Source organism: Etheostoma cragini, chromosome 3 (assembly GCF_013103735.1).
Source record: "Etheostoma cragini isolate CJK2018 chromosome 3, CSU_Ecrag_1.0, whole genome shotgun sequence".
In the NCBI taxonomy this organism is placed as follows: domain Eukaryota; kingdom Metazoa; phylum Chordata; class Actinopteri; order Perciformes; family Percidae; genus Etheostoma; species Etheostoma cragini.
This window is the reverse complement of record NC_048409.1, coordinates 2,408,070-2,429,524: the sequence shown is the minus strand read 5'-3', so window position 1 is coordinate 2,429,524 and position 21,455 is coordinate 2,408,070. Positions and strand designations below refer to the sequence as shown.

Sequence of the window (21,455 nt, the reverse complement as noted above, 5' to 3'; positions counted from 1 at the left end):
AGTCCAGCAAGTACAAGAGGAGTTTGCACACATACACCAATCAGAATGCCTTACAGTTTATATGTTTGATAATTACCCCATTCATAATTTTTTCTGAATATGTCAGGAAATAGTGAAAAAAATGACAGTCCGCAGCCCACGGATTTTCAATGTTCAATGAAAAGCATACGAGAAGCTGCTAAATGTCTGATGTTCCAGGGTTCCTGAAATGATTAGTCAATCATCAAAATAGTTTCCTTTCGGCCGAATAATCAATTAATCAACTAATGATTTCATCCTTTGTCATTAAAACAGAATTATAGTAAAATCAAGGGCATAACCACTAAAACTAAAAGTAATTGAAGGATGCAGAACTATATGTTAAAAACAGACTGAGTGTTCAGATGTCTATGATTATACCTGATGCTGATAAAATGAGATATTTTAATATCAGTTTATTTTAATCAAAATGAAAAATGACTTGAAATTCCATTACAACACGTAAACATTTACACTATCTACCAAACATATGTATGCATATTGGAGTATTGTTCCTCCTTATAATCAAATGTAATGGCTAAATAATGATATGCTTATCATCAGGTGTGCTGACACACTAGTATTACCTGCGTTTGTACATTTTACCTTGAGAAAATGTCCTCTAGGATTTTTTTTTTCATAAATCTTAATTGAGCTTAATTGAATTTAAATGACGCAGGTTTTCCATTTGTTTCTCTTCACACCCACAAACACATACAGTCAGAGAACAGGCGCCCTCGGCGGGTGACTCACCGTTGACTGTGAGGTGCACCCAGCTGCCGTTGTGGAAGGTGTCGTACTGTTGCTCCAGCATCAGGACCCTGCACTCGTACCAGCCCTGGTCCTCGGAGCGCACCGGGTCGATCTGTAGGGAGGCCTTCCCGTGCAGAGAGGCTCTACCTAGAGACAGAAGGGGATTCAAATAAAATTATATATATATACATTTGTCTTTTCCTTTTCTTTCAAAACCCCTAGCTTTGTCGTTCACCACAGATATCCATCATAGCAGCCCTTCACTTCAACCTTGTTTCTTCTTGCAGAATGGAACTAATTTATGTAATTTAATTTATGCACTGGGTTTGCATCAAATGTAGCCTCCAAGTCAGGGTGTAAACTACTAAGACAAATAAAATACATTCTGCCACTGAGTAATGTATGCTGTTAGGATTAAGTGCAACAGTATATGACTCATAAAGTCAGACTTTGAACTACTAGTAATTAAAATAAAGACATGCCCAAGCCTGTTTTGATGCACAAAGTCCAAGTCGGGTATGACAAACAAATTCATTTTTATTCTTACTCATTGAGTACAGCAGTCTGGAGGCTTTCCAAGCCATGAATGGAAGGCTGGAAAACACCAGTCTCTCACAGAGTAAATAGAGACAGACAATCTCTAACAATTACTGCACCTTCATACCTACGGGGCAATTTAGAGCCTTCAATCAGCCTGACTAGCACGTCTTTGGATTATTGGAGGAAGCACAAAACGGATCATGCTGAAGAGCAAGCAGACTGAAATTTTTGGAAATGATTTAGCCTTTTGCCATGAGATAGATGAAGACGATCAATACCACTCTTATGTTTGTACAGAGGACGGACACAAGCGATGTCATCTAAATCTCGGCAAGAAAGCAAATAAGCATATTCCTCTAAATATTCCTCACAATATTTACGCATAAATGTGGCTTGAAATCAAACCAGCTACCTTCCAGTAATGGGATTTCTGCATGAAACTACCTAGGAGCAATACCTTCAGCTGAATTAAAATAAAGTATTTGGTGTCACTGTGGGAAAAGACCAGCCTCCCACATCAAAGAAATGATCCATGCCTTTTAAAACTTCCTCATCCGCACCACTTTTTTCTTCTTCAAGGCTGAGGATAAATTGGAATTCTAAAAGGAGGAAATCACGTGGGATGAGAGAAGTTCAGGAAACCAGGCATGGTGAGATTTTCAGCTGCTAAGCTGTCTGTCTTCAAGCCTCCAGCCCGCTGCTCACATGGCTGCCTCTGACAGCCCAACAGACTAAAACATTCGCTGTCTGATGAGTGTTCGGAGACACTCTTTCTAACTTTGATGTGTAGATGTTCTATAAGCACTGTTTCCTGGTTTTTCAAACTGTCAAGCAAATATATTGACGGGTGGGCTGAACTGCTATACAAGCACTGTATATAAAGGGAACAGATGGAAAGATACCCAGACCCTGGGATATCTGCCATAGCTGGGGTAGAAAACTGACGTTTTTAGCAGAAAATCGATGCAGCAAAGAGGAGGAGAGACGAGCTGCAGTCTTGCAGTGTAGCTTGTCTTTAAAAAGTCAAGTCTATTTTTTGCCTGGGCATTGAAGTGCTGAGTTGGGAGGGTGGTGGCGTGAAGGGTAGGGATCAACCTCAGCTCCCATTTGTCAAAGAGTGAGAGGGTGCTGCTGTAAACAGAGTTAACAGCAGTGTATCCACATCAGGACCGGCCCCCCCTGGGCATTAACCACTTACACAGTACATGCTTCTCGCTGCTGTGAAAACAGATGAGTTAACACCTTGTTCAGATCACATCGCAAGCTTTGTCAAATAGGAAAGCTTTGAAGAGGAAGCACTAAAGATCCAAGGTGACCAAGTTAGGAGTGTGGTAGACTTTTCAAAAACGTAGAGATACGATTAAAAAAGGGAAAATATATAGTTACCGTGGGGAGAGAATTATCACTATCAATGATAAAGTTAACTATGCACATCTAAAATGAACACCATTCCAAAATGTACTGTAATCAAACGTACTTTACCCTTGTGTTGTCCTGTCCCTTGAGTTGTGTTGGACAAAAAAAAATTGTGACATTTGTGTCCCTTTTTCAGACTTAAGGTTTCACTAACCACCTTACTACCACTAGTTTTACACTACTTTTTGGAATTCATGGTCAATAACCCTTATTTATATAGAATTATAATTAACTTTTGTAAAAAAAAAGAAGAAATTATGAATTATTTTTGACTATTAGTTAAGATCAGAGGAATGAAAGTGATCAATTGTATTTGCAAAGAGCGTTGTATGGATTCTAATCCATTTGTTGTGGTAATTTTGTTAAATAGGAACTCATGTTGCATAGAGACATTTTTTAAAGGGGTCAAATTTGACCCGAGGACAACAGGAGGGTTAAGCTTTCTAAAGGGTTTCTCAGGAAGGACGGTATTGTGTTTTGGGAATTAATGTTTTGTAGTTTGTTGAAAAAAAAAAAATGAATACAATCTTTTTCTTAAAACTGTTAAGCACAAAAAGTACTTAAGTCCAAAATTCTAATTTTTTCCTTGTGATAATAGCCTTGAAATCCAGACCCAAATCTGAAAGATCAAGAGGTCTGGCATCAAGTAGGCTAAGGAAAGTCGCCCATCTGGAGGGGCGGCACCAAGCGTGAATTTGAAAATCTCACTGCACACAACTGGATAACACTACAAACAATTGCAACAACACACGGGGTGACGTATCCAGAGCCCCATACGCTTAGCTACCAGTGGAGCTGACTGGTAGATTAGACTGTAACTTTAGCTCCCCTCTTGCCCCGCCTATATCAGACACACCAATGTGATTGGTTTAGCTGGCCTCTGGCCCCACTACATCAGATACACCGATGTGAATGGTGCAGCTCGCCTCTGGTCCCGCCTACATCAGATAAACCGGTATGATTGGTGCAGCTCGTCTCTGGCCCCGCCTATATCAGATACACCGATGGGATTGGTGCAGCTCTCCTCTGGCCCGCCTATATCAGATACACCAATGTGATTGGTGCAGCTCGGCTACAAGGGCATAGTTAATGAGCAGCATTACTCGATGCCAGAGTAACTCGTTTTGTGTTCTGTGGATTTCCAGGGTATTGTGATAATGGAGTTTGATACCATAAAAATCCTTGACTTGTTATATCTTGTTATATCTTGTCCACGTGTTAAATGTGTTTTAAGTGTCAGAAACCGCTCCCTGGTTCATCTATTACACACTCAGTCGGTTCTGTACTCTATAGTGAGCAGTAAGCTAAGAATTTGGACGCTTATGAATTATTATTATTAACTCTCGTTATTAAACGGTAAGATAAATGACTGCAATTTGCATAGTTATCCTTCAGCCTACTGTGTACATGTAGGAAAAGTGGAGCTCCTAAGAGGGCAATAATGTTTACATGTACTGTACATATCCATATTATCCTTGTGCATCCAAGATATAGTTTCGTTTTCCAACAGCTTGTCCCAAAGCGGGACACTAAAATTTCACAAGCTGCACATCTGAATTATTGATTGCGTCGTTGCTTGAATGGGCACAAAAATAGACGCTTTTAAATGTTCTAATTTCCATATTGCTGCAGGAAACACTTTACAAGATAGATTTTAGTCTACAAGGAGATATGTAGCCTACAAGTTCTTATTGTGCATTAAATTAAATAGAAAATACAAAGTTGAATGAGGAATCTCAATTAACATATTAAATTGGTTGGTGTCTAAAGTGAACAAAGGTAATGATCACTGACCTAGACAAAATGGTTGACCCATAGATGGGATCATTAAAGTCCGCATGGTCAACATATTAGGGATTTGTCCATTCTGTAAGTGCAGCATTCATGGATAATCTACTCTATTTTGGTAGCAGCTGTGTGAAGGAATAATATCACATTGAGTCTATTGATCATTTTCATTCATACTAAGTGATAAGAATTCATGGGAATAGCCCAAATAAGCTCTGAGACTGCATGGACCCAAAGAGCATCTCATCAACTACAGGCCAGTGTCATTATCACACTCTCGCTATGCACATGCATTCCCCAGAACAAACTTTAATCTATGTAATGAGACCGGCCATATTCATTTTGCATCTGTTCGATGGTAATTCGTCAGCAGTGGACTTGACGCCACATGGCCGAGGCCCAGTAGAGCCCGAGCGAGCACAGGGGAGGGTGATGCTGTTTTGGAAAGCGCTGGTCGTTCATACCCTGCTGCCGGTCAGGAGGTTAAAGGAAGCAATGAAACGCTCCAGCAGCTGCAGTATCTACAGTAGCCACTACAGAACAAAAATAGGAGGGGACATTAAGTCACTGCCATTAGTTGTATTTGCAGTGCTGACCCTGCTTGAAAAGCCCACAGGGGGTGATTTCACTACTTTATTATTATTCACACCACTTTCACTAAAAACAAACCCTGAAAACCCCGTTATGTCCGTATTTAGGACACACACGGGAATTGAAACCTCCAGTTTTCCGACAAGCCAAGCTTCGCCTTTATTTCGCAGCATATTACCAGGTCAGGCGGGGGTTTTGTACTTGGTAACGAGGTGGGAACATGAAGGGATAATTCTGACCCCATTCTGACAGCTCGCCATCTTGTCACAGATGCTGAAGCAACATCAGAAAAACCAATTTCCTGTCTCAAATCTGTGTGAAGGCAGTGGCAAACATATTGTCTAAGCCAGGAGAGGGAAATGTTTAGGTTGTGAGCATGTACAGTACTTTATATATATGTACATAGCATCTTTCATTTTATTGTTTGGGATTTATGGCCTGCAACTTTACTCCTTTGTTTAAGCCTCAATGCTCTCATAGTGTTGCTTCATGAAGGTAATAATGTTAAGAGAGGCATTATTTCAATTTTATGATCATTTGGAGGCTGCAGTTTATGGTTCTGTTGAATTGTATTGCTTTATACTAACTAACATGTAGGGTTTTTTAATATACTGTATCGACTCTGCAATATATGCTCTGTGGTGCATTGTCACTGAAGTGTGTAGAAAAGAATGTATGTACAATGCAGTCGGAATTGCTGAGACACAGTTATTTCCTCTGCTCACTTAGAGGCAGCAGATGCCCCTGTGCAGCCCCGCACGCCATGTTAGAACAAATAGAAGTGAAGTTCAAGGACCAGAATCCTTTGCAAAGGCAGCCAAGTCTTTCTCTTAGTACTTAAAGGCCTCAGTGTACTGCGCCATGTTCTATACTTACAGCCCAAACCGCTATAAAAAAAATACTGAGGGAAAAACAGACTGGATCACGCTGAATTTGCAGGTCTTCTCAATGAAATAGGATTGGGAGGAACATGTACACAGTGCATTTGCACTGCAACATATTTAACTAATTGTCAGAAATGGCTCTGCTCTCAGCCAGAAGTTATAATTAGGTTTGCAGCAGTGTAGGGAAATCTATATGCTGTATAATCATAGAAATGTTTCCAAAATTATCTTAGTTTAAAGCTAAAATCTGTAATGTTTTTGAAGGGATATATCCTTAAAATATCATTTTGATAGACTCACAAAAGGTAGTTTAACAACGTTTTGAGACACGCTTCACACTGTGCTATAGTGCAAATATGGGTCATGTTACATTTGGCCGGTAAACAATACAGATCCCATCCAACTTTAGTAAATAAAAGGTGTTCGTGTAGGTTGTTTGGTCGATAACAACACTTCCCGCTTGGACATGAGATTAATATCAAACTTCACAACTCACTCTTGGCAAAAAAGCAACATTTTGGAAACAATTATATCTCCCAAAATGTAAAGCAATTCCTTTAAATCCGTAGAGTTGTTGTTGTTTTAACATTAATTCTGTTTCACATGTAACTCTTACTCTTTCACAAGTGGAAAAATGTCGTTTAAAATGTCATCAAATCCTTCTGTGAGTGTACTGTGAAACTCTTGTTCTTAACTTTGTATCTGCTGCAGAGTCAACAAGACAAAGTCCTGTGGATTTACTGTGCTTGGCAACTAAAAAGATATTGATCCTGATTCAAGATGCATCCAAAAGCTCATTAATTAAAAATTCAGAAACTAAAGTTGTTGAAGATTAAGAAAGACAAAAAAACGTGTCATAATATCTTGTCATACTTTCAGGGCTGGATTCCTTTGACATAGACAGACATCTTACCAGTGTACTCTGGATCCACATGAGGAGGGTAGAAGCGGAAGTTGATGAAGAAGGGAATAGGCACTCCAAACTTGAACCACTCCACCACATAGGGGGGCTGCTGGCCGTCCAGGGGAGGGGACACGTCACACCCCAGGATCACGCTCTCTCCGGCGCGCGCCGTCACAAACCGGGGCTCCTCTCTCACTCCGTGGGCACCTGAGAAGAAGACGCAGCAGCGGTTACCACTAACAAGGAATTTCATCTCCAAGGGCTGGAGTCTGACATCCAAAAGAACACGGTGCAGGTGTGTATCCTGCACAGAATTACTGCAGACAAAGCAGAAAAATGGCATCACACCCAAGTCATCCATGACTAATTTGCAAGCACTAATTAGGAGGCGATTAAAGAATATCGACTAAACTAGAGCTGCGAAGATTAATTGACAAATCGGTTTCAATCATTTCTTAAGAAAAGAAATTCTAAATTCTCAGATTCCAGCTTCTTAAATGTGAATATTTTCTGGTTTATCATTGCTCTTTTATTCCAAATACCATCAGTATCCTCAACCATATCAAGTGACAATCCAACTGAGCTGCTATTTTAATAAGTTCAAGCATATGTATTCTCTTTTATCCTGATATTTTTATTTCATTTTTTCATATTTTACTTACTAATTTTGAGATGTCTATATGTTTAATCTGTCCTGTAGGTCTGGTGGGCCAAAGAAACATGTCCACCCTGATGGACAATAAAGATTTATTCTATTCTATGCTATTTTACTCTATTCTATGACAGTAAATTGAATATCTTTGAGTTGTGGATTAAACAAGACATTTGAGGACGACATTTTGGACATTGAGAAACCCCGATCAACATTTTTCATAATGTTCTGACATTTTATAGACCAAGCAACAAATCAATGAATCAACAGATGAATAACTTGCACCCCTGCACAATGGATTAAAACTACATTTTGCTTCAGATACATTGAACACTCCTGGCCTACATTAAGATTCTAAATGATCGCCATGCACGCCGGTAAACCCTATTGTCATCGGTCACCTGTGTCTGCTGGTGAGTGTTTTGTGGCTGTGCCATACTGTACTATAAATGAGCTGCCAAGGGGTTCCATTGATCATAGCTGGCTGCTGCTCAGATAAGCTTTACTATGAGCACCACCAGGCCTGGCGTTTAGCCACGACTGTCCAGGCACGCTGCCGAGCGTTGACCTATCAGATGACTGAAAGGTCGGCCTACCTGCCTCAGCGGAACGCTCACTCTGCGAATGGATTTTCTCCAGCTGCCACCCCCGCTTTCATTGAACCGGCTGTATCTTCACCGTCAGAGCGAGCATGACTACCCGCCCTCGCCCAGGGGGAAAATCGCTTCGGGGATCAAGAGACATGCTGACGTATGACTACAGAGAAACACCAGCTGAATAACTTAACGCTCTCATTAGCAGCATCATTTGCACAAGCTCTTCTTTTTACAAGAAGAGCTAATTTGTTGGGACCTGGAGGTATTATGGGCTCAAGCAGCGCTGGTGTTACTGCTCCGTGTTCCACTCCCATCACTGTATGAAATGAAAATGTTACATGATCTGTGGCTTTTTCAGCTGTCCACACTGCAATTAAAACCCAAATATTTCCACCCAGTTCTTCTGTCTGAGAAATAAAGCTATAACTCCACCCCTACAGGCCATATGCATCACTTAGTGATTGTGCCCACTGGTTTAATCTGCATTATCCTGTGATAGAGTTAATCCACTTTATTCGTTTCAGCCAGCACACATACTGGACTGAAACAGAGCAGATTTAATCAAATTGCACTTTTTTAAAGTGGAGCTGTGGTGTGCCAGCCAGTTGCAGGAATCTGCTTTGCGACTGTGTCTGCTATCACCTGCTAACAGCTATTCTTAGCTACCCTGTATGGCGTTATATTAGATTTTTTACATAGATTTTGAGCACAGAGAAATATTTTTGGCAAGCATATACATTACATTTGGAATATAAATTATACAAAAACTAAAATCTATTCCATGCTCAGTAATTCTCTTTGTATTTTGCTGTTATCCATAATAACTCCTCTCACTCAGTTTACAAACTCTGGAGCGTTAGAGCGTTAGAATGAGGCACAAATACGTATACGGTCATTAACCTAAGCTCTAGTGAGTGACCCAAACCAAATAGAACGACTCAATGAACCCCACATGACCATTAGATCTCTGCCAGTAGTAGTGGTGTAACAATACCCCTCTCCTTCTTCTGTTTCTGTGCAACCTTTTCTAAACTTTTCCTTATTTCTACGTTTCATTCTTTTTGTTGTATTTCGTTTTCTGATGTGAAGCACTTTGGATAACTGCTGGTTGCTGTAAAGTGCTGTATAAATAAATGTTGATTGATTGATGGATTGATTGATAGACCAGCACGTGAATACAAAAAGCTGCACTAGCCTGAGTGCTGACAAATACGATGCAAGTGTTACAAGTAAGAAATCTCATTGAGTAGCTGATAGACAACTACAAGCCCCAGAAAAGCTTGGCATCAAAGAAAGAACAAAACCTCATGTTCTAATTTGGAGCATCTAAATCATGCCGGTAGTTAAGCAGCTTTTGTCATTAAGGTTAAACTGAGGGTCAGTGTTTGATGAAGCCCAGTGTAGCATGACAACATGCATAAAAATTGCTGAGAGTGGATGAGAGGGGAGTCGATTGTTGCAGAGAGCATCTGTGGGCATGCCGCTCTGCTCTGCAGACCGTACAAAACATGACCTTTTAATGCTAAACGTCTGAAGAAACCTGTCCCATTGAGCTATAAGCAAAACAAATTGCCGCCCTCATTCATAAAGCTTTTTAAAACCGGTTATAAGAGCCACCTTCAACACCACTGAAGTCCAATGAAGTTTCTCAGCATGCTCTCTAGTCCCTTTGCATAAATAATGGTTGGCATTCACAAGGCTACTTTTCTGTTATACTTTAAGTAAATTTCCAAGCCTGTACTTTGTTACTTTTACTTGAGTAAAGAAGTTAAAGTAGTTAGTACTTCTACTTTTACCAGAGTATTTTTTAACACATGCATCTGTACATTTATTTAAGCACGTGAAGTGAGTACTTTTGCCATCTCTGGTGAAGAAGCATGTGCAAGACAAGTTCACTACTTGTGAGTCAGTGAACGCCAACGGGGTTCTCTTGAAGACCGGTTCAACACAGTCCAAGATAACTGATGTGGAATTTGAGGACACAAACACGTGCAACTGACCACCGGTGTTATATAACAAATAAAAGTAGAGACTTTATGGGCCCTGTCTTGCACCCGGCAGAGCGCAAAGCCCGCCACAAGAGGTGTGATCAGATGACTTCTTGGTGCATTGCTATCTTGAGGCGGTGGAAAGTGATCGCATCACCAACAAACAAAAACCTGGTCTAAAATTAAGAGCGCAGCATTTTATTGTTATTTGAACAGCGCATTAGTAAAATGCGCCTAGACTTACAAATCCAGACCTGGTGGGTATTGATGGACGGTGGAGCACCGAGCACGGAGCCGACACGCGGCGGAGCTGATCCGCAGACGTTCTGCAACCGGTGGAAGTTAGGAAATACTAACTCACACACACAGAAAAGATCACAAAGAAAAATGTTACGGTGCCCGGCTAACGAACCCTTTTTTTTCACCGTCAAACTAGCAAAAAGGGGCTTTGGGCACGCCTTAAACGCACCTGCGCCATGGGCATATATCATTAAAATAGTTCCCTTTGCATCTGTTGTCTTTAGTAGAGGGTCTGGCACTTGTGCTCTATGACTTTCAAGGGATAAAAGGGATCAGGCTACCATCTGCAATCAAAGACACTGGATACATTGTTTGGTTTGAGTAAGTAGAGTCACTTGACATGAAGGACCAGCTCAAGCTATGTGGCACAACTGTGCATGCTGCTGAAATCCACGGTTTCCTCTACAGGCGGTTCAGGTAGCACTAGTTTAGAGGCTCGGGATTCTGGCTGGTAGTATTATTTCGACCATGGTGGTAGCGGGAGCAAGTCTTAGATGGTGAACATACTTTAAAAGACTTGAGATAATATATTAGAGGTGCTAATAATTCTCCAATTCTTTTATGGGATCCTCATGAGGGGACAATAAGTAGAGGTTTGGTCACCGCTTTTGCCTTTTTCATTTCCTTAATGGAGACACGGTGACCCTGTTGGGTTTATGGGGGCTTATTCAGGGGGAAATATTTATGCTCTCAACAACGCATAAATGTGTTACAAGCATCCATGCTTAAGATCTTCCAAATAAACCGCACTGTAGATATAGAGGGATCAATAGAGTAAAGAGATGATGGCAATTCCCGATTGGTTTCGCACTGTAAATGTCAACTGAAGCTGAAGCCCACAGAGGTTGAAATCTGTTGAGTAAGATCGGCATAAATCCAACAGCTCATAAATCCAAGAGACCAATATGTTTTATGTATCTAAAGTTGGCACATAGTGGATTTACTGCTGTGATCATGAATTCATGAAGGCTAACAATTCAGTCAGCTGTCAGATAAATCTCTATATGGCAGGCAGTTCATATACATTAAAAATAAAGATACATTCCTCATTGTATTACAGGATAAACAGGCAGCGCCACAGCGAGTATGATTATTATTTTCTTGATTATTGGTGTTATAATTGGTTTAAAAAAAGGCCTGTTTCAATTTTCTGAAGCTGAAGGGGATGTCTTTAAATAACTTGTAACTTGTTTCCAAAAAACAGTACAAAACCCAACCATATTTAATTTATTGTCAGGCAAGATTGTGAGCTTTTTGCCTCTAAATTTCTCAGATTGTATGATTTGAATTCCTTTTGAGAGATAAAACTCTCACAAATTTCACAAATAGCATAACTTTTTTTTTCTTCAAACCTATTCCATTGAGCATCCTGTGAACCCCTTCTTGTGAATATTTTGAATTTTTTTCATGACTGTGTCTTGTATATTACTATGTCAAGGCCTCATGGGCTCACAAGACACCATCATTTAATAAAAGCCAGAACCAGAGGGCTGCGTATACATTTCCAAAACAACAGAGACAGTCCAAAAATAAAAGAGCAACTTAATAAGCATCTTCCAGTACAATCTTCAGACCAAACACATGCTATATAGAAATCAGAACAACAATTTAATAATCCACTTCGCCCTGTATTCCAGACTTTTGAGACAAACTTAACACGTTAAAATTAAACAGCCATTCCTATTATTGCTTCTCGGTGCACCAGGACTAAAGGACCCAAATTAAAATGCACCAGGAGAAATACCCAAGTATTTATACAGTATAATACGCACTAAAATTCTCTTAAGTGACTGAGCCAAAATTAATTTTTTGTGTACTTTTCTTTCTGAAATGCAGTATATGTGGTTTGCTTTGACACCAAAAACTAACCACATTTAATATACTCTGCAGGTCAGACTCAACCAGTAAAAGGACATCAGCTAAGTATCATCCAAGCATATGCATTAATTAGTTTGGTTAATCTTTAGATTTAAGTCATTCCAAAAAAAAGGTTAGTAGGAGACGATACCCCCTTGTTTTATCCAGCCAGTGAGTATACATATCATTGATCTCCACACAAGCAACTGGGCAACTATATACGGTCCGGATTGCTTTATAAAATCTACCATCCACCCCCGCTTCCATGCATAAATTTGAAGATAATCTCTATTAATCCGGTCAAACGTAAAAGTTACAAAACATGCAAAGTGGATTTGCCTTTGTGAATTCTAGTTCTAATAAAAGATTGATTCAGTCTTGTTTCTATCATGATTGTGTTTATCCACAAGATAGTGTTTAATTTCAAAATCAGATTTAATTTGTGTTGGGAAACACTGAGATAAGAACAAAGGATCACAGATGGAAATATTAAGAATATTTTTTCTTGGTTTTGCTTGAAAAATGAACTGACTTTATTAATCGATTGATTATTATTCTTTTGATCATTTAATCAATTAATCCACCAATTGTTTCAGCTCTAGACAGATCCTTTGCAACTTGAAGCTTTGTCAGAGAGTCAATGATCATTTTTCATTATTCAGTCAATCATCTTTATTTATAGAGAATTTATCCAAGACGTTATGAGATAAACAACACATATGAGGAAAGCAGAAATGCGACAAGGATATTAAGAGCTGAGAGAAGCAGCCAAATGTTTACTGATACACACAATGTGATGTAACAACATCATAAACCAATAAGAGACATCTGTTCGAGGTCAATCAACAGCTGTGCAGACCAGCACATGAATCATCGCAGCAGAACAGCGACGGGGCACGCGGGGTTAAATCTGCATTAGATTTTAACTGGAGCGTTTTTGAAGTGGCAGTGGCTGAAAATGTCTCTCACACCACACTCTACTTTCAGTAATGATCCCAGATTCGTACAGTAAGCAGACTCTCAAGGCAATTTTGGGCAATAATCAGGCCGAGCAGAGTGAAATGTTTTGACAGTAATGCTGTCCAAAAACACACTGAACAATATTGTGGGAAAATATAAAAATATGAATGAGTTCAATAAGAGACACATTTTAGATGAGCAGTGCTTGGATTTTTTGGTCCAGGGTGTTTTTTTTTGGTTTTGTAACACTACAAAATATTTCACCCAGTATAAACTAAAATCGAATATTTACCTCAGACTCAAATCGGATTCAGCGTACAAGCGAGGAAAACCATTGCTCGGCGCAGTTAGAGATTTTGTAGAGGATACCAAGAAAATTGTGTGTGCCTTCATGGGGAGGAGGATGTGAGCGCTGCTTTAAACCGGACAGAGCTGCCGATGTGGAGGATGTAATGGAATATATAGACTGGACGGAGGCTGCAGAGACTCTCAAGGACATGCAGCCACTGGGCTGGATGGGCCACTGACATGGCGGTAATTGAATGCCAGCCTGCATATGCTGAAGGTCACATCAAAGAATGGCCTGTGTGTGTGTGTGTGTGTGTCTGTGTGTGCTTAATATATTTGATACCCCTAAAATTGCATGTGGTCCCAGCCTGGCACCTCTATTTGAAATGGTCTAGAACTGCAACTGGGTGCAATAGGTAATCAGATCCTTTACTTAAGTAAAAGTATCAATGCCACACAGTTAAAATACTCCACTACAAGTAAAAGTTCTGCATTCAAGCCATTCAAAATGTAAGTATCCCAAGTAATAATACTCATTACGCAGGTCCCTGTCAGTGTTTTACTATTAAACATGATGTTATTGGATTAATATTACTGCTGCATTACTGCATTTATGTATTGAATTGATCATACTGTTGTAGTTCTTTAAGGTTGTGCTACTTTTAACTACTTTACATACTGTTGGCTAATCTAAAGCAAAGCATCATCTTCTATAGGATCATCAGTGGTGGAAGAAGTACTCAGATATTGTAGCAATACCACAGTTAGGCAGGGTATCGGTCCTCCATACATTTAAATGTACAATGTCATTGAATTTAATAAGCCCATGCTTAACCACAAAATGAGACATTAGGGACCAATTTGAGACAAAACCAAAACCCACCCGCTGGCCGACTAGATGGAGAAACTCTCTCATTTTACATTGAACACTACTAAAATGTTCCTGTAGTGTTCCTGAAAAAAGCTGGGGCGAGACATTGGCAATGCAGTGAAAGAATTGGGATATTTTAATCAGCACTGCCTAGTTTTGCAGTTTGACTGCAGTTTACGAGCAGTCATTGACACCGCGTAAGGGACTCCGCCCTCTGATTGGTTGTTTTCCTTTTCCATTGGGAGCACCAGGAGGAGGCAGGGGAATGATTTTATTCACGTAGTACTTACAGGAGATATTGACAGTTTAAGTAATTATGACAAGAAGTAATTATTTATTAAAGTTACTTTAGCTTTAATACTGCAGCTGTTATAGCGAGGGCTTTGTTCTTGCAGGAAACATTCAGCTTTACCGTCACAGTGTAAAACCTTCCTGTGGCAGCGATGAAGGCAGTGATGGTGATACATAGTACTGCATGGCAGGGGTTCCCAAAACTTTCACCCCACGACCCCCAAAGTGACGGTGCAAGTGAGTTGCGACCCCCCCACTTTAAACGTATATAAACATTGCGCGCAACTGCGCACGCACTACAGGCCTATCCAAACACGAGCATATTGACAACACAACAGCCATAACATTATTCTACAGTAATTTACTCATTGCTTTAGTTTGAACGTAACCTCACCTAATGAGATGGATGTGCATTGTGTTTGGAGCACAGAAAGTCCAATCTTGGTTAAATGTTGGAGACCGCTACTCGGAGATCATCTTCCACATTCAATCGTGCTCTACACTGACCTGCTACAACTGATTCGGTCGCTAATATGTCGTAAATCCGTTGCAGTGACCTCAGGGGTCGGAGTGGTCAAAGAAAATCAAAAGAGCTGTTCCCTTTGGATTTATTTGCTTGGTTTTATTTTAAATGTAGCCACTAGTTTTATCTTGTGTTAAAATCATGGCTAACATATGCTATTTCTTATCGTTTTTACATTTTTATTATATTTCTGGAAATCAACTTGCGACCCCCCCTCTCTGGCTCGTGAACCCCCTGTGGGTCCTGACCCCCACTTTGGGAATCAATGCTGTACGGGACTCGCCTCCAACTATAGTTCATAACACATTGCCAAGTCGGATTTACGATTACATGATTGGCCACCGCGGCTGACGTGGGGCTGCGTTTCTCCAATGGCTGTGGTTGTTTCGCGTGTTCCCCCTTTGACAAACCCCCGCTGCAGCTTAAAGGCACTACCCCCATTCCAAATGAAGGAATTCCTTCCTTATGTCTTGAACCGTCGGACAGCCGAAGCAGTAGGGGTGGGATTCACCAGACGCCTCCTATATCATCACGATATTCATACCATGATACGATATTATTGCGATTTTAAACATATTGCAATATTCTGCGATATATTGCATTTATTACCTTTTTCCGACTTCCAATTTTCCCCCAATTTCAAATGAAGTCCTCAAAATGAAACTTTGTCAACATCTGTTTCATGTAAAAAGAAACAATTATATTACTGTTAAATGGGATTGTCAAGCAGACAAACTGACCAACACGTATATTATAAAAGATCAATACTTGGAGTCTGTGTATCGATACAGTATTGCTAATGAAAAATATCGCGATACTATGCTGTATCGATTTTTTACTCCAGCCCTACGACACAGGCTGTCTGAACGTGGCCTCAGGGAGGGGTCAGCTGGGTTTGGCCTGCTAGTCATACAACTACAGCTGATGTGCTCTAGACCTGCACCCAGACCCTTGGGGGGTCCAGAATCCTAAAACACACTCTGTGGGATTATAGAAGGTGTTATTGTTGCACTCATATCATATAGCTTTGGAAAAAAAATTCTCTTACAATCTGCTTTTATTAACCACAATTATTTCTGTTTTTGGTGAACAAATTTGAGTCCACCATGAGGATTTGTGTCTGCTGGTGGTCCAGCTTTTCAGACTGGCATCATGTTCAAGTCCATGCCATCACCACTCTCCTCCCTAGTTCCCTCTCCTTCTCTCTGACATACAATGGTGGAAAGTTACTTAGTACACTAACTTAAGTACTTAAGTTAAATTTTGAGGTATTCAGACTTTACTTGACTATTTCCAATGTTACTTTCCCCTTTAACTCTACTAAAAGTCAAACGGAAATGTTGTACTTTTACTACACTACATTTGGTAACTTCACTTACTTTACAGATTAATGCAAAATGTAATCATTCAACACATAAATTATGATTTATAACTACAGGTTAAGATGAGACTTAGTTGATCCTTAAGATTAGCTCCACCTTCACCAGCTGCAACATTAAAGTGATAACATACACAAGTGGAACAAAATAATGCATCCCTAAGTGATCCAAGAATTGTATATATTTTTCTGAAATGGGACATTGTGCATAATGAGTAGTTTTACTTGGAGTACTTAAATTACATATTTGATCCTACTACATTTGTACTTTTCCTTTAGAATTTTTTTAAATGCATAACAGTGTAATCTACACTGTAGTAATGTTATTTTTAAAGTAATAAATAAAGGATCTGAGTACTTTTGTTACCCTAAAACCAGTACAAATCCATCAGAAACATAACTATTGACTTTTAAATTTATTTATTACACATTTTACTTCACACTCTGGCCCAAAGGGCATTTTCCAGTCCACAAGGTGTTTTTAGCAGACAAGGCAGTGTCTCTATTTTAACTTTTATACAGGGACAATCCAAGATGGATTTGGTCTCTTCATTATTTAGCTCTCTTTAATGGCAAAGCCCCCCCCCCCTTTCAGACAATGCTCAGTCAGGGATGCAATGGATGTGCTGACACCTGCTCGAACACACAGCGAGGAGAGATGTGTGAAATGGGCTTGGCTTGCCAAAGACACAAAGGTCGAACCAACATTGCCGGGCACTGCACTGCCAGAGGTGCACAATATGGGGGTGTCATTGGCCTCAGCAGTAAGCCACAAAAACTCCTCGGTCCAGTCCTGATTCAGTCATTTTAAAATGAGTTATAAAGGTGTTGCAATCTAATTACACAAAGAGGCTGCTAGCTGAACTTATTAATGCTTTTGTGTCTAATTACAGTTGGTTATGAGCTTATTCAGCATCAATATATCATATGTAAAAGTATAAGAGTAAAAGATTGAAAGCAACACTGATTTCTTTTATTGTATGTGAGCTGCTCAGACATCCACAGCTCCACTTATCTTCCGATCAACGAATCCACTTCCATCTAATTCCTATTTGCTCATTCCCCTCTCGCTCGCTCACTTCCTCTTTCTGTAACACTCGTACAAACACTCGAGCTGCAGTTCAGAGCCACATCATTGTGCTCTGTGTGGATTCAACACTGAACTCTAGAAACTTATCTAGAAAGTGCTTCTTGGGCAGCTGCATGTATTCAAGAGTGAACTGTTCCTTTTAAATGTTAAGAAAGACAAACCATTGTGAATACAGCAATGTTTGTATTTTTTGCAACATAAGGCATTTCTGGATGGCATTATGTTAAATAAAAAAAAAAAAAAAAAAAAACTTCTAGAAAAACTGTGACTGATGACAAACATCTAAATAGTACACACACAAATGATGTTTCTCATTTGGTAATCAGTGAAAGGAGAATTAGTCGCTGCTACAAAGTCAATATTTCATCCCAATATAAATGCTTTTTTACAGTTCCTCCTGGCATGAACAAGTAGTCCCAGTGGTGTAGTCTACGTGATACGCAGCTACACACAGTACACCCACTGAGAAATCTCCAGGATCTTCATATACCCACTTAAAAATGTGCAATGATACGCAACATATATATATTTACATCTATTGGTGACAAAACTTTCACTTCAGATATTTGTACTCCCAATCACGGGCTTGAGTATTGTGACAGCAAATTAAACTAACATTGCAAAACATGTAGAGAGACTTTTCTCATCTTTCAACGACCCGCTTCCCACTGAGCGCAGTGTGTAATGTGTGTGTGTATCAACCAGGCCCAAATACTCCGCCTACACTGACGCCAGTATCCTCCCTTCACTGCACATTTAAGACAAATATAAGTAGCCTATTTTATTTTGTCCTCGTTGCTTTGGGATTAACTTTTGTGATCCAGGCTTAGGTCCCCGATGTGAAAGCCCCCTTACTGCTTTCTATTCCATTATTTTTTTTATATATTTCATTCAGGCATCTGTGTTTTCCTTCTAATGGGATAAATAAAGGTATTCTCACCATTAATTGGTGCATAAACGTGTATCAGAATGCAGGATATTAGTCTTTGACGCTCAAATTGACCCTGGGGGAGGACAACCAGACCTCACACTTTGATTGTCTGAGACCTTATAAACTGAAGATAAATCCATTAGTTTACCTTACTAGGTAGGAAAACACTCGGGTATATGATTTAGAGAATTTGTACCAAATTGTGAGGGACAGTTGGAAAGGAAATTATAATTTTATTCATAATATTTTGGACATTTTTAAAACTGGAAGGGTGAAGTTGTGGCTTTTTTTTCTACCAGCACGTCACCTAGTACAAATGTTGATTAAGTAAGAGGATAAAAGTGGAATTATGTGAGATAAGTGGAGTTACTACCAACCAGTATTTAGTCAGTGGTAGGTAAATATCAAAATACAAGAAAAAATCTGTCTGTCCTAGACGAGCCATGAATGCAAAAGAGCTGTGTGTACCAAACTTTAAAAGCTAACTTCCTAGTCCGTGTCATGACCTCAGTAAATTGCACTTCATCACCTGAATGACATTATGCTGAATCATTGACTATTATTTTAATTTTCTCTCAGTTTAAATCATTGGAATTCCCTCTTTAGTCATTAAGTCAATTTATCAGTTGACTGCCTGATTTATCGCAGATCTACTGTATATATAGATTTTTTTTTTTTTAGCTGCATAATAAGACAGATAGACTTTACTGTACAGATGATACAACTGGACCTGCAGTAAGTGGAACATTGACACAGTGTCACATTTTACTTATATTCTCATAAGCAGCATGCTTTCAGAGAGATGATGATGCTTAGAAAGCAGTCCATCCAACCAGAACCACATGATTTAAAAAAAAAAAACTGGCTTTCCCAGAATGCTGCGGGCTTTGTTTGCAAGGAGGCTCTTCTGGGACTGGACTGGCAGAGGGAGGAGGAGAGGGGGAGGGGGCACCACCAGAAAGAGCTGGCACATGCCCAGTACTGAGAGTCTGCCATCCACAGCTTGAGCACAGGCCCTTTCCTAAGCTCATTACTAAGCTTTACTCTCATGATTGTGAGCGAGAAAGTACAACAGTGAAAAATAAGAATAAGAGAGATGAAGTTGTGTTGTATGTGTCTGTTGGAAAAGGACGAACAAGTCAACAACAAGGACCAATTCAGGAGGACATCGTTTCAGAACAGCTTGGCAGGCATGTTATAGCATCAGTCAAGCAAATATGTTTAACCCTTGTGTTGTCTTCCCGTCAATATTGAAAAAGCAACACTTCAGCTGACGCTTTTTGTTAATGTTTTTAACATTTTCTTAAGTTTTTGTCATTTTTTTCAATGTTTGTGACTTTTTTGGACGTTTTTAACACTACGTAACACTAACTTATTAACTTCAGTTTTACAGTTATTTTAAAATTTTTGATGAATAAACCTCCTTTATAGGAAATTATAACAGCAGAAAAGCAGAAATTAGTAATTATTGAGACTAAAATTAAAGGAATGGATGTTGATGGATAATCACAGACTGGAATATGTCAACTGCTACACAATACTATTTCAAAACCACTTTAAATTTTTTTCAAATGCTATAAAATTATTGAAAGTAGAGATGTGTACTTGGCAAAGAGCGTCGTGTGGAATCAATCATGTTATTTTGGAATGTTAAAAATAACATTGATATAGGAAAACGGGTCAATTTGAGCCAAGGACAACATGAGGGTTAATACACATACTTATGGTTAAAAAAACTGGATAGGTGATAATGTCACAATGCTGCTAAAAATGAATAAATCCTTTGGTTAGCTAAAATACATATTTAGCGCACAGTACAGACATGATATCAGCGCAGATTTTCTCATTTAACTCTCGACAAGACAGCTAGTAAACATATGTTTTCTACAATATTGAACTATTCCTTTAATGTAGAGCCAGGGTCAAAGTAGTCTATATCCATGACCTCCCACTTTTGGGATAGCTCCGCCGGAAATTCCGCCAGATGTCACTGTTTTTGGCCAGACGTCCGTTACCTTACACTTTCTTTGTGCTGGAATTTTAATTTTTGGTTGAGTTCTGAGGACTATGGTTATCTGGTCCTCAGATCTCTGCAGGGTAAATCCAGACAGGTAGCTAGACCGTCTGACCAATCTGAGTTTTCTGTTGCATGACTACTTCCGCCAAAGTTTCACCAAAACAAGTTCCACCAACTATTCTCCACAGGAGGCGAAGCACTACAACTTGGGCGGAGTGATGAGCTTAGAAAATTTAATTAGAAAAACATTGTTGTCACTCAATTTGTATGCAGCATTAAAAGTAAAATCAATGGTCTCGTCATATAAGCTTACATATTCCCATGGAATAATGTTGTCCCTCACATCTACATGTATACCTTTTACCCACTTCTTAATTTTTATTCATACCAAACCTACACTTTTGTGTTTTAAAGAAACACGCCGACTTATTGGGACTTTATCTTATTCACTGTATTCCCCCTGAGTTAGATAAGTCCAAACATACCCTTCTCATCTCCGTAACTCTGTCTGGCGCACCCAGCACTGCTACTCGGGCAGAATGATTAACGCAACACCTGAAACCACCGTTGTTACTCTTCGCTCCTCGCCACAGGTCAATTCATAAAAATATCATTTTTTTGCTGTTTTTCATGGGACCATTAAGCGTGTACTAAAATTGACAGGCGCTTTGCACACAATCCTACAGTACTTTGTTGCGTGACGTAATTCCCGAGAGGCTGTCTTGTGAGCAGCTCTGTGACAAGCACATACAGGGAGCAGATCAGACAGGGAGCACATACAGGGAGCAGATCAGACAGGGAGCACATACAGGGAGCAGA

At 39.6% G+C, this 21,455-nt stretch overlaps 1 protein-coding gene across 4 annotated transcripts in view; it reads right to left on the bottom strand.

Annotated features, from left to right (window-relative positions):
• Positions 1-21,455, bottom strand: part of igsf9ba (immunoglobulin superfamily, member 9Ba) — a 63,569-nt gene that overhangs the window by 35,343 nt on the left and 6,771 nt on the right. For all 4 annotated transcript variants that reach the window (XR_004655976.1, XM_034866898.1, XM_034866896.1 and 1 more), the window contains exons 2-3: positions 6,904-7,101; positions 772-918 (exon numbers count right to left, since the gene is read on the bottom strand). Coding sequence is in view for 3 of the 4 variants with exons in the window: in XM_034866898.1 (XP_034722789.1) it covers positions 772-918; positions 6,904-7,101 (345 nt within the window). In the remaining variant the exon portion in view is untranslated. The remainder of the gene's footprint in view (positions 1-771; positions 919-6,903; positions 7,102-21,455) is intronic.